This window comes from Apostichopus japonicus, chromosome 4, assembly GCF_037975245.1.
Source record: "Apostichopus japonicus isolate 1M-3 chromosome 4, ASM3797524v1, whole genome shotgun sequence".
Lineage (NCBI taxonomy): Eukaryota > Metazoa > Echinodermata > Holothuroidea > Aspidochirotida > Stichopodidae > Apostichopus > Apostichopus japonicus.
The window spans coordinates 12182721-12197237 of NC_092564.1; the positions used below are offsets into that span (position 1 = coordinate 12182721).

The 14517-nt window shown below is 37.6% G+C and overlaps 1 protein-coding gene across 1 annotated transcript in view; it reads right to left on the minus strand.

Moving 5' to 3' along the window:
- The window catches only part of LOC139966468 (dolichyl-diphosphooligosaccharide--protein glycosyltransferase subunit STT3B-like), a 46698-nt gene extending 33075 nt beyond the window's left edge, over positions 1-13623 (minus strand). Inside the window, exons 1-3 of the mRNA XM_071969491.1 lie at positions 13092-13623; positions 8064-8172; positions 1866-1975 (exon numbers count right to left, since the gene is read on the minus strand). Coding sequence (XP_071825592.1) covers positions 1866-1975; positions 8064-8172; positions 13092-13390 — 518 coding nt within the window. The 5' untranslated portion in view covers positions 13391-13623. The remainder of the gene's footprint in view (positions 1-1865; positions 1976-8063; positions 8173-13091) is intronic.
- Between the last annotated feature and the right edge of the window lie 894 nt (positions 13624-14517).

The following is a 14517-nucleotide window of genomic DNA, read 5'->3' on the forward strand; positions in this document are numbered from 1 at the left end:
TGCTCATCATCATCATCATCACCGATCATCACCATCATCTGACATCACCATCACTTTGTGTGAACAAGTGGCTGAGGGAGGGGAAATGGGAGGTGGGGGGAGATGGCAGATGGGAGAGTGTGTGTGTACAGACTCAAGAAAACTAGCTTTGCATTTTACTCTGGTAGCACAGGAAATGTATTAAAAATATTGCAGTGTACTTTTCATACAGTGATACACAACATGACATGTACAGTATGGTAGTGAGCTTGTTACATTCACAGTAAAGGAACTGCTGCCTAGATAAGACGTTTAGTCTGCTGGTTACAATATTATTATATATTTTCATATAGTTTTTTTTCTCATTTTGTATTGGATAAAACTTTGTTTACTTTTACATCTTTGATATTTCGTTGTTGTTGGTATGTATGTGTGTGTGTCAATGTGTGGAAGGGAAGGGGTGTTGGAGTGACAGGTTAAGCGAAACGTTTTGGCATCCAAAGCAGAGCTGGACATTAAACCTGAAGTACAAAGTCAGTATTATGACATCCTCATTCACTACCTATGTACAGTAACGATATCGTGTGTACATACATGAATGTACCATACACTACATAACAGAATGTTCTCTGACTCATTGCTTCAACTAACTGAGCAGAGTGCAGTCTTATTTAACATCTCACATTCAGCTAGTTACAACAAACATCTACTGTAATGAATAAATTGTATCAATGGTGTCCTTACTGTGAATTTATCATGACTTAAAGATAAAGACAATCCTTTTCTTCTTTTTTTTATTCGAAAGTTTAGCCATATATATGTTATATCACACATTTTCTCTACCACTACAGAAATTGTTGTTATTCCTGAATATACTGTATGTACTGTTCAAAGTACAAACTACATATCACTTGCACATTAAAGTAGTTTCAAATGACACTTTAATTGACTTTCTTCTGCCACAACTAGGATGAAGAAGGGTAAAGGGTCCAGATAATCACAGATGGGAAATTCATTTGCCTCGGAAATGGGTTTAGTTGTATGATGTTGGAAGTGTCATGTCGATTGTGACCAATGACGTATTTTGAAATGATAGGTCTGTCTACCAGCAAATTCCATCGGTTGCTATGGATACTAACATATATGCTAATGCAGCTATGGAAAGGGTTTGCTGATTTAACAACAACTAGAGCTTTGTTAATGTCCTTTCGACAAAGATGTGAGGAAATTCCATCTATATCATTCTGTTCATCAGTTTGGTCTTGATCTGTTTGCTTTTTTACATTGCCCCATTGGGAAACAATTTGGGAAGGCAAAGCCTGATAAAAAACGTGGAAACTGGAACATTGTGTGAAAGGTTTCCGCGCAAATTGTCAACTTTTTAAGGTTTGTCACATGCATAGTCTGACATATATAATCTGGCTCTATATACAGTACTTTCTACAACTCCTACAATGTTTGGATGAATTCCAGATCTCACTGACCACAAACCTTTAACTCTTTTAATAGTATTGTGTATCTGGGAAATCTGTCTCAACTCCACAACTGCACTTTGCCCATCTACCAATTCTGACAACTGATACAGAAAGTAGCCAACCACAATCTTAATCATATGAGTTTATATTCAATTGTTTGAGAGCTACTTGTAGGAACATACATGAATACGAATGAAGTAGTGTGAAGGGTAGGGAAGAGAAGAGCACTTCACCTCATCAGTATAAAATAGTTAAACAATGCAACATGTAAGGTCTATGACCTCTGTTTTAACAACATGGCAAAGCTAGTCAATTATGCATGCATGATTCACTGTAGATACAGTAGAACTGTATACTGTAGAAAGTGAAAGATACAGTTTATCGGTCTGTCAACTGTAGTTCATACCGTACCTGAAGAAAGGCGCCAAAAACACACAAATATCCCTGATGTGTACCGGTATATGTAGGGCGTGTAGAATAGTATGGATGGCTCCAGACGTCACCATTAAACCAGGATAAACCTGTTGAGAACAAAAAATTTTGGGGGAGGGATGTTAACATTATACTGAATCAAACGAGTGCTATTTACATATTTACATTCACGACTGAAACTGTTGAAGAGGAACACATTACATATTTTTTAATATGGCCATCGCATGTAGCATTTCTCGGCCCAAGAGAGGCAGCAACATAAAGAGCTAAGTACAGATTACACAGTAGTATGTGTACAGTAGTTCATCCAGATCATGTACATACTGTATGGACAGATCAAATAATTGTTCAATCACTTTGATGAGCTATTAACATACCAGCTTAGATCTACTCTACAGTACGTTGCTAAGCAACCATGAAAATGAAATTGCACCAGCTTAACAGCAAATGCAGACGAACAAATTAAATTGTTTCAATTAGTAACTCACTATCAACTTATCAAGTACACGGCAGCACCTTGGTTTTATGAACACTCTTTCCTTTATTCACTGACATCATTCACAGCTCATCAACTCTCCTAAGCAAACAACTGATACAGTAAAAGCTTTCACAACCCTGGTTAAACATTAGCTTACAGAGACTTGAAAATGGTTTCAAGAGTTGTTTTCTAACAGAATTAAACTACCAGCTGCATAATTCACAAATTTATGGAAGTCTTGACAAGAAATCTGAATTTTTTCAAATTTTCAACCGATTTCCAATGAATTTTGTCAAGATCATTCTTAGGTGACTTATGATTGGTCAAGTGATACTGCCTCGGTGTTCAGACTTATCACCAAATCAATTAACTTACTGTAGAGGAGATAACAAAGACAAAGATTTAGCAAGTACTCAGTAAATAACTTAATACAGAGCAAGTACTATACAGAAAGAAACACAACGTTCTAATCCAATCTTCATACCTGGTTCCTTTGCTGAGATCTACAAGTGAAAATTTTCTCTTTCACTTTTTTCAGTTTATTTGTTAAGTACTCTTCCTGAACCTGATACTACTGTAACAAATGTACTGTAACATTAAGAACATCACTTTTGCTTTGTAACAAAATATCCTGTTGCTGGTACAAATGATCTTTTAAAAATTACTATTTAATCATTTACCATCATGAGTTATGGAAGTAACATGACATGAATCACATGTGAAGCCCTCTGTCCATGACTTGAGAAATGTCCGACCTACCAAATTGTACTCTTCGTACTGCAGTACGACAGTACCATAGCTTGCCAATCAAGTACATGCGTAGTCTGTACATATCTGTACATATTTCAAATATTGAACTTCTTTCAACCAGTATGATCCTCTTGATTGTACTACCTGTATACTTAAGTGAACCACTGTTAATGTATTATCTGTATACTACCAAGTGTATTAAGGGAAGTTCCACCCTTCTGGGTTCGATTGGAGGTTATAATCCTCAGTGTCTCATCAGTAGGAAGACAGATGAACACTTCAAAAATGTCACAAGAAACAGTGTGTAGCCGGCTAAGTACACTACTGTATACAGTTTATTACAGTATATCCAAGCACTAGATTTCTACAGAAACAGACTGACTCATATTTATCTGAAAGGTCCAATATTCTTAGCATAGAATATGAATATTGCATAGTTTATTCTTACATGGGTAGGAGAGGATTGATACTGTGGAGTCCAGTTTTACAGAAAAAGAAAGGAATGGTTTAACTTACAGTTTTGCTGCTAGCCGGAAGCCACTTTCCAACACACACACACACATACAAATGCAACAATGTACAATATAAACGCACAGCTCTAGGGTAATATAAATGAAAATCTGTTGGGTCGACCCAAATTAGATTCGTTGTTGGGTAGGCACTGTCACGCTAGGGTAGAATCCGGGGCTAGGGATGGTTAGTTTCAGTCCAAGATTAACAATTAAATTATATTATATACAGATATACCCAATTTCTACACTTCAAATGGGATTCCGAAAAAGTGGATTCAGATTCTCAAGGTTATACTGTATACTATCTCCACCATTCTTGATTACTTTCAAACTTTGGATCCATATCTGCTCCTATAATCTAGCTGAATCTATATCCTCATGGCTTGGAGGGTAAAGGTGCTCTATAGCCACATGGCAATGATTCCCACCAATATCTTTGTCTATCTAAAGGGAACCCGGGCCAAATTGGAGGGGAGGATACAGTAGTACAGTACCCATTGAGGGAAAACTACTTTCTCTAATAAGTCCTACCAGAAAACTTTTGACCATAGCTCTGCAGTGATGATGCGGCTTTTCCAAGCACAAGGAAGTTCTGCACTAAAGAGACAACCCATAATGCTACTTGACATCTAATGGATGCACAAAGAAAAACTGCAGAAGAGTCAATGAACTTCTGTTCTGATGCACACAATCACACTGTTATCTTAAAGGAGAAAGAAACCTTTTCTTCTTCGAGAATACCGTTTTGCAGTACTCTCTTTTCGACAGAAGCAACACGAATGCTTGGCACTCCCGGCATTTTGCATCAACTTACGAACAATCTCCAAGAGCAAGTGTACAATTCATATGTACAGTAGAGAGGGGAATTGTTTAACTTACGTTGTGGCTCGCTGACATCATGTTTGATGCGCCCTCATTATTGAAATTAACATAATGGCCGCCAACACAGTAAGTGTGAAAAAAAATAATTAGAAAATTTCTGGAAATTCGGAAAAATGTATTGCGACTAGTTATTTCACAGAGGGTATAAGAACATTAGTCTCTACAATGAGGTTACTGCAAATCCCCAGGGTATATTTCTTCTTAAAGTTAATAGATACACTGGGAAGCCAGCAGCTTCTAGAAAGTAAACAGTCCACAGCCTATTTACACAAGATAATGAGTATACTAGAGCATTCTGAACTTGGACCACATACTATAGTCTACAGGTACTACTGAACCATATGTTATCAATAGTTTTGTCAGAAAACATTAAGAATAGTGACCGGAGTGAAACATATACAGTACTGTAGGTGTGAGTGTGTTGTGTTTTATAAATTTGTGAAGTAGCAAATAACATGTAATTTCATTTCATCTCAGAAATGTGCAGCCCACACCACAGTATAAATTGTATATATTGCTGAATTATGTGATCTTGAATAGGCCTTTAAGTTTCAAACCTCTAGACGCTAACCGTGACTAAGCACATTTTGCAAAGTAAAATAGCGAAATCTGTTTGTAGGTTGAAATCAAAGACTGAGCCATTAGCGAATTGCCTCCCAAAATAAAAAAGCGAGACAAAGAAATAAATTAGGAACTCAACACGCTATGCCACATGATTGCAGTTAATCCCTCAATGTCCTTTGAACTTCTTTTTTTTCTGCTGATAACACCAATTAACACGTCTCGCATTATTTCTTGCATACGTAGATAATACGGTAAGCGCCCGTAGCAACAACCATCAAGGTTGCGTAGAGACAGTATCCTCTCAAGACCTGCAGTAGTAACCACTTGCTTTGCAGAGTAAGATGCTTACAAGCAGAACTATCTCTTCAAATGCAAAAACTGTCTACTTGTGATGTTAACTGTACAGTATACACATGTACAATAGAGTGTAAGCATTGAGGAGAAAGTAACTGGAATACCTGTAGGTACCTGTAGGTCAAATTTTAAGGATTTTCTCTGGCCTTACAACTTACTGTAGTTACATGTCTCTATGCAAATTTTGTTGTCCAAAAAAAAAGTAGCAAAATAACATTGACTGATATACCACTGTAGGATGTACTGCACACTGTAGGAGAGATGTATACTGTAGGTTGGTGATTAGAACAATGTTCAGCTTTTGGGCATGATCTAGCAATTTATCATTTTACATTTTTGGGGGTATTTAGTATTTACGATAGTTTAATGGAAATTTGATGTACGCGGCTAGTCGTCCTTCTTACCACCTCCACAACTGAATGTGGTTGTCTACAGGTAACCAGAAATTGGTCATCTCGGACTACTGTACCATGAAATATTTGCGTGCAATAACAGCATTTTGCAAAGTATGTTAGCTACTGTACAACGTCTGTGGTAAAGTGTTAGATCGTTTAAAACCCTCTTTTTAGTAACTTTGTGTAGTAGTTGATCTGACAGTGTGAAGACCACCAAGTACAGGATGATGGCTTCATGCTCCTGTACCTTGCTACTGTTATTTGTCATGTATCCACTGCATATGGCAATGCTATAATACTGAGCCTACCAGAAAGTTAGATACAGACAGTGAACATACAGAAATGTTTATGGAAAAGCAACAATGTCAACATAGTATTAATGTATAAAACACCTGTGGGGGGGGGGCAAAATAAATTATAGAAAAAAAATGTGCCAAATATGGTGATGACATCATAACGAGCACTATATATGGCAATAATGTTTATGCATGAATGTTAATGCTAGACAGTGATGATCATACACTTTGACCTCACTACCATGGAAACAGGAACTGCCAGTTTTAAGCTGATAATCTTGACTTACTTGATGTGTGTGTCAGTGTACTACTCATTCAATATCAGCTCCCCATTCTTTCTCTCCCTTACCAATATTGACTTACTTGATGTATGTTATGTGCCTGTACTACTCCTTAATGTCAGGTTAATTACAACTTCCCACAAGTTGAATGATCACAAATCACTGGTTACCACTGGAGAAGATTGCTACAATACTGTTGGTACAGTAACAAGATCTAGGCAGGGCAGAGCGAGAGTACTGTGGTGAGGTTTTGAGGAGACAAGTAGAGTACTGTGTGGGAAATGGTGAATCATTTGACTCCAATAGCCAGAGTACATGCTCCAATTAGTAACCTGCTTCAGATACAGATATTGACATATTTGAGAGTGCTGCTATTGAACTCCACCGTTACCACCGCTTGTTGAATTTAAAAGCCAAAATGATCCCGATCCGATCCTGTGAGCGTTGCATATAACTGATGCCAGCAAGAAATACCAAGACCTCTGATTAAGCACATTACAACAGTGCTTCACAGTTTGCACTCATCATTGTCAGATAAACCGATTCACGCTTGTGAGGTTGCTCAGTGCTGTACAGTTCAAACGATTCAAATTACTGTAAATGATGGATAAGTTGTACAGGAAGTTACAAAGTGCTGCTCAGTACTGTGTCATCCTCCTACCACCATCAACGTTTCTAGTTCAATGGTAAAAATGAAAATAAATTTGTGGCCATGGAATTAAGTGAACATAAATAAGTAGTTGAGTCGACTAGGGGAATCAAGTTACAGTTGTTTTGCAAGCATCCCACGGTTAACAAATTAACCACACATACTTCCACATGTAAACTGTACAGCTACGCACTTCTTTCTGACTTCTTTGGCTTAAAATAAGAAGCATAAAAACTGCTGTCAAACTAACCCCTTAAAAGGTGACTTTTGCCAGCTTTGATATGTCATAGTTCAAGAAAGAACAAAACACACTGAGTGTTACTAATATACTCTATGTATCCCACCTTTCAGTAACATTGTTTTAACACAAACATTTTTTTTTTTTTAAATTGCCATGCAAAATGTCAATACTATATGTCAGAAACAGTATGCACTTCCTTCCAAGCAGAATTTGCAAAAATGAGGAGGGTAATATTCGCTGCTAACGTTTCTTTTCATGTTTACAGCAGCTCTTTGACCATTTGTACAGTTACTATATAAATTTCTGTACCATTACTATATATATACTGTATAAAAACTTGATCACAGTGAAGTCCATTCTCTTGACTTGTAGTCATGTCGTACATGTAATCTTTAATACTGATGGCATTGTCTACCAACTAGCACCTACATGGCAAGGCCCATCCTCCCTCCAAAAACCATGTCTCTTCCCCCTCCCCCCCCCACCCTCCACAAACACACACACCTTTAACACTGAACATATCATACAGTATCTGTTTAGCATTATACTACACTATACTGTACATACAGTTTAAGCAAACTTGAAAGTCTCATGTGATTTCCAAACTTTGCATTTTTGACGCAGAACAGTGTAACTTTGACATCTCAATGAAATGGAAAGTGAAAGAACCACTAGTGTACTGTAATCAGTAACAACTATGCACTGTGCACTAAAATGCATGCATACATAATTACAGTAAGTATTAGATGATGGAAGAGGGAGATTTGCTACTTACTGTCCCACCCACAATTCTTCCCAATGGATACCAAGCTCGATCATCAAACCAGTTCAGAAAGTCATGGAAACTTGATGCGACCAGATGGCGAGTAGCCCGATAGTTGAACCTGTTGTGAGGGAGGGAGGAAAAAAGAGGAAGAGAATCTTTTACATTGCAGTACTTCAAATCCATTCAACCATCACATATTAGTAGAGGAACTTTGAAACAAATTAAAGGTACAGAGTGTGTTTAAGTTTTAACTGAAAGCAAAATTTAAGACAAACTACTGTATGAACTGACCAACAAAACAGAAAATTGCACAATCAAATGAAAAACAGCGGACAAATTTCATACAAGCTTATGTATAGGAGAGAATTTTGGGGGTATTTGACCTTTGATGTTATCAATCATGAACGTAGGATTTACATGGTCAAGCAGTGCAAGCACTTTACCCACCAAGCTTGAACTTGATCGGACTTACGGTCTAAGAGGAGTTCATGACACCATTATTTGATTTTTACGCACAAATCTCTACATATCGTGTGGTTTAATACCTTTACCTACATGTTGAAAAGCAGAAAATGGATAAAACTAAGTTTTGGGCTTCTTGGCCTTGGGCATCATCAATCACAGAGGCTCGAGTCTACATGGTCAGGCAGCTACTCACCAAGTTTGAGGTCAATCTGACTTTCAGTCTAGGAGAAGTTCGCGACACACTTTTTCACACTATTTTTAGGCCAATTTTACCTTTGACCCTAAACACCTACAGTAAATCTGTCCTACTTTAAACTCTGTCTCTTTCTCTACATATCATGTGGTGTAATGCCTTTTACCTACATGTTGACAAGCAGAAAATGGAAAAAAAAACAATTTGAAGGTTTCTTGACCTTTGACCTCTGACTTTTGACATGACAATCCCGGAGGCACGGGAGATTACATGGTTAAGCACTTACCCACCAAGTTTGAACTTGGACTTACAGTCCCTATACATTACACGTAAAGAGATGAGATAATAACTATCCTGAACCTCTCTCCTTCTTGACAGGGCAGCACATCTGCACATGGAGCTGCTACTACTGTACTGTATTCACAACAAGCAGCCAACCACTGATCTAGCAGAACTGATGCTACAATTGTCAGCCCTTATGATCATTACGTAGCTTGTAATCTGCTGTAAAGCTTGCTTGCAAAACTGACAGAGAGCAAACAATTGACCTTGGTATTGCTACTGTATGACGGATGCGTTCAGCTTCAATCCTCATCACCAACTCGGTTAATATTAGAAAGCCTCTAGTAAGATATTAGACGACTGGGATTTAGCAACCGTTTGAAGGAGAATATGAAAGAGCAGAATTGTAGATCTTCTTGGTGATTTATACCACACTGTATACTGTATAATATTGTGGGAAACAATAATAATTTAGTATACAGTGTAATATTAAAGAAATAAGAATGGATCCTGCTGGGAACCCTTCCATATCATTTTAATAAGTCGCATCAAATTGTCTCCATCTGTGTACAATAAGTATCTCACTATAAAACCAATGCAAGTTTATTGTAAGGGCTGACTGAAGACATAACATTAATGTTGTTTATGTTCTAGTCTGGTAAAAACTCACTATTTTATTTATTTTATTGTGTAATTTATTTCTTTATTGCTTATTATGTTTGGAGATAAATTATCATTCTTCTCATCAAAGACACATCAATCAATCAAATTTGCTTAATTAAGTTTAGTTGTGTACTTTGGATTACGAAAAAACTCTGAACGACTGTAACGTCTGTCTAAAGTCATTCTTTGAAGGTTGTGGGGAGAGAGGTAAGCGAGTAGCAAAGTACATTTAATTTGGATTTACTTTCAAATGACCTTTAAAGTTTAAACCACTACCATTTTATCAGTTAAAGTGAATGGACTGTGAAGTTTAATACACCTACTGTTCCAACAGCTCAGTTCTTCAAATGCAACTCAGTGGACAACATACTGTTCAGTAAGAGTTTCATGGCCCTCAAACATAAAGCGTTATAACTATTTCAAGGACAAATGGTGTCAAAAGTCAACAGATGGTGATCTGTTGTTACTATGAACTTAACAGAACAATTTTTGGTTGAGGTAGAGTTTCTAAAACAATGGGTTAACATTAACATACATTAAAGGCATGCCTGCACTGAGTCCTGGGCTAACAGCATCATCAAATTAGCCTTTAAATTAAGGAATATTCCAAAGATTTACCATAAAGGTGAATAACCTGAAAATTGAAATTAGTATAGAAACACTGCTAGAAGGCAAGTTTCTATTTTATTGGACTATAGTGACTACAATTCTGCCTACAGTTATCCTTTAAAGGATTTACTAGTTCATGGAGTATCAGAAATAATTAAAAATTAAGAACTTGGACATCAAAGACCATTTGACAAATTTCTAAAAGACATACTGTACATCATGTGTACATTCACACAACTACATTAACATTTAAGTACTGTGGGTTTTCAGAGTCAACTTTTGACTAACACCACTGTAGTTTGAAAAGAAGAAGGGACTTGATTGTTGGACTACAGAACAAGTACTGCAGTAATGTACGTCATACTGTACCTAGCATTGCAAATACCAATTAATAATGTAAGTACACATATTAGAACTTAATGACTGTGTCATTGTGATACTACTGATATTAATTATATTTGAAGAACTCATAACTGCATATTATATCCTACCACTGTACCGTGTAAGTTCATACAGTAGTAAATTCATATATTTAATAACCTGGGCTACCAAGGAAATAGATACATAATGTTCAGGAAAGAACATTTGTCCCCATTTAACTTAATTCAGTTGGTACAGTAGGAAATCCCTTCAGCTGCATGTCCAATCAGTATACAGTATACTGTACACAACAGTGATTTGATCACTTGATATGTACACAGTTGTGCAGCATGCTCTAGAACCTGTTTACAAATCTACAGTAACCTGATATTTAGTCCAGGGGCAAGGGTTACTGTAGTAGGGTTCTGATTGAGTGTGCGTTACTAATGTACTGTACCAATCAGCCCAGTCGATATACTGTAATGCCTACACAATACAAAGTGTAACAACATGTACACGTTCATTTCAGTTTTACAGTTTTACAGATTTCAGCTCTGCATTTACAACAAAATGCATCTTTTTACACATTTTAGCCAGTCCATGCAAAACATGTATCTCACATATTTTGGATGTATTCAAATGAAACTAAGTACTGTTAACAGATCTTTTTAAGAGTAGGTCACCAACGGCATCTGAGGCTTAAGTAGAAAACTTTGTGCCCCCACAAATGTAATTTTTGTTCAGTTTTGCTTTGCTTGCAGCCCATTAAAGGGTAACAATTTATAAATTCCATCAAGTTTCCTTGTGAGATTTAACATCAATTGTCAAAAGTAGCTGATTGTGTTTTCACAGGTCGAATAAGACACAGAAATTGCCTACTGTATCACCAGGTTCTGAAATAGTACTGCCCCACAGACACAGTATATGTATGCATTTTGGTATGTTTGGTATGTACAGCAGTGGTGGGGCACAAAATAAAAGAGGCAACGGGACATGTCACTTAAAAGATTTTAAAGGGCAAACATCAAAACTTTCTGGTATTTGAAGTAAATTCAGATGCTTTCAATATCACAAATCTCAGTATTTGAACATTGTATTATAACATGATAGTACACTTTTTCAATACAAGTTTTAAGTTTTTAACAACATTTAAAAACATAAAATCAACCGGGCACTCTCTACTACCAATCCAGAAGCGGGATTATTTTTATTTCGAATAAGGGACACTTGAAAGTTATCACAAGGGACACTATTCAGGTTTCAAGGTGCTAGAAGTTGTGTTTGTTTTACAAATACTAGACTAATGTTGGAACCTTTCAGCTGTTTAAATGAAACTGTTCGACACCAGAGCATGAATGCAATAGTAACTTGAAATAAGATGTGAGCAGAAAACTAAGTGCTCACTAACAATTAATTTTAAAACAGTTTAACTTAAATAATATTAGATTGCCGGCATATGACCAAAAAGATTTCTGCTCTTTATGTCTTGTTTACAAGTTCATGTACTATCACAGTAGCTCCAATGCTTGTTTCAACCAAACAGTACGTAAGTTGTTTACTGCAAGCTAAGTCTCTGTAAAAGCCATGCAAGTGATGAGTCCTCAATAACCATTCTGGAAATACCACCACACATCCATACAGCATGCATGGAGAATATTTACACTGGAGAGTGATTGTACCTGCTTCAGGACTAAACGCAGTACCATCAATAGTTCAATACAGGGAAACAATCACAAGTAACAGCAACGTTAGTTTCAAATAAAATCAGAAATTCCATAATTGCAATTTTGGGTATAAAGCAACACTGTAGAATCCCTATTGCCCAAACCCTATCGAAAAATAGCACATTACTGTACGTGAATGATGAAGAGAATTATGTCTGATGCAAATACATGTGATTTTGTTGTCAAAGTTCTAACAATCTGTTGGCCTAGCATACTACTAGCATACATAAAACCTGGTTCACCATGTATGATGTAGTATATTGCCAATTAGGCTCTGTCTACTTTTGGTTCCTTGACATGCAAATGTATGTCTTAATTTGAGCAATAGTTAAATACATATTAATACTGAAATTAACATTATTTATACAGCCCAGTTGACACTGAATATGAATTACCACAGCAGCATCCTATTCCAAATTACAGCCTAGCCTAAACTTCTTAATAAGTTGGTGGGTTTTGTCACTAACCCCTAACTTACTGTGTAGGCCTACATGAGAAGACAAACTGGGCTATGAATAGCCTCACTTTCCGTAAAAAGTAGTCTAGTATAATAAGACATACAACTTACAAGGCTATGTTTGACACAAGTTAAATATGGACGTGATGTAAGAAGCGATCTGCAGGCTGCACCCCCCCCCCCCTTCCCCTTTCCAGAGTCATGGTTTCCAAGGCAAGATACGAATGCGAGGGAAATGTTCGCTATGCCTATAGCACCTTGTCATGGAAACAACGTAAACTTACCATGGATCGAACTCGTGAATGATGCTTTCAAAGCGAATAACTGCAAATAATCTTGATGCAAATGCTACGATACATGCAGATAACAGTATCGTGAACGCAAGTAAACCCTTAACCGCCCCGACGGACAATAGGGTGTTTGGGGTATCCTCGGAATCATGGGTACCGTTAGGCAGCTTTGACTTTCCGTCAATGAACTCTGCATACACGGGTCCTTCATTAGCAGGTTCTTGAAAGCCTGACTCTTGATGTGGAGAAACATCATACGTGCCCGAATTCTCTTTCCCCCTGTGTACAGCCATGTTCTCCAAACCCAAAAAGTTTGAGAAGGGAAATGAGGAAGGTTTCTTAAACGTTCTTTAGGTTCCTGGCACACGGTTAAGAACGTTAGGCTCGCTATGGTTATTGATTGTGGAAATTATGCATCGCCGTTCCTGTGTACAGTAGAAGTAGCTACGCATGCGATGCGTACTGTAACATGTAGGCCTAATTCATTCACCGACTCTGTTGAAACCCTTACAAAGGAGGTGTTCTGCAAGTAAAAAACAGCAGTAAGTAGTCAGATGCCTTGTTGTATAAATTTCAAAACTAGGGAAACAATATCGAATCCTACTTTTAGCAACATTTAAAGTAAGACGAGCTATTATTATACCTTATTTTTTAAATATAAAGAGGAATCTATGATTATAAATGAAAAACTACAACATAAAATAATATATATAATCATATGATCCTAACAATTAGGAAGTCAGCATTCGGGAGCAGACCACGTTGTTGCATGTGGTTGGCTAAAAGCTACAAGCGTCCTTGCCTGTAATATTACCAGTTTTCTTACCGTGACCGGGTGAATTGGCAGCTCCCTGGTAAATACACTTCCAGTAAACATTAAACGCTATACGTCTGCGGAAACCGGAAAACGTCTGGAAAAACAAGAGGATATGTTGCGCCCGTTGAGGAAAATATTCACAAAAGGTTCCAAAGCAGTAATATTAAATATATGAGTTGCGTACCGTTTTCCACATTTTATGGACACCGGAAGGGAGGGGGAGAGGATGGGACCGCGACGAGGCAGACACCCGGAGCAGTTGGCATATGGTGCATGTCCTTACTAAGAGCGCTGTGTGTGAATGCTTGGTCATTTCTGTTCCAGTTATCCGAGGTTTAGGGGGGATTTTCTGATGGAGGAGGGATCTGCAACTGCTAGTGGTTGCGTTGTATGCACCGCCAAAGATATATCGTCATGGTGGGGCCCAGGTTCCAAAGTACCCGGAAGCTGGCCGCAGATATTTCAAGTGAAATACTTATCGCTAAAATTTGTTAGCAGCGCCTCACCCACAATGTTCAGGATTCCCCATTTCTTCGCCACGTGGGTTCGGGCATGGAAGTTGACCGACCAGTGGCGGAGCTAGGGGTATTGGTCAAGGGGGCG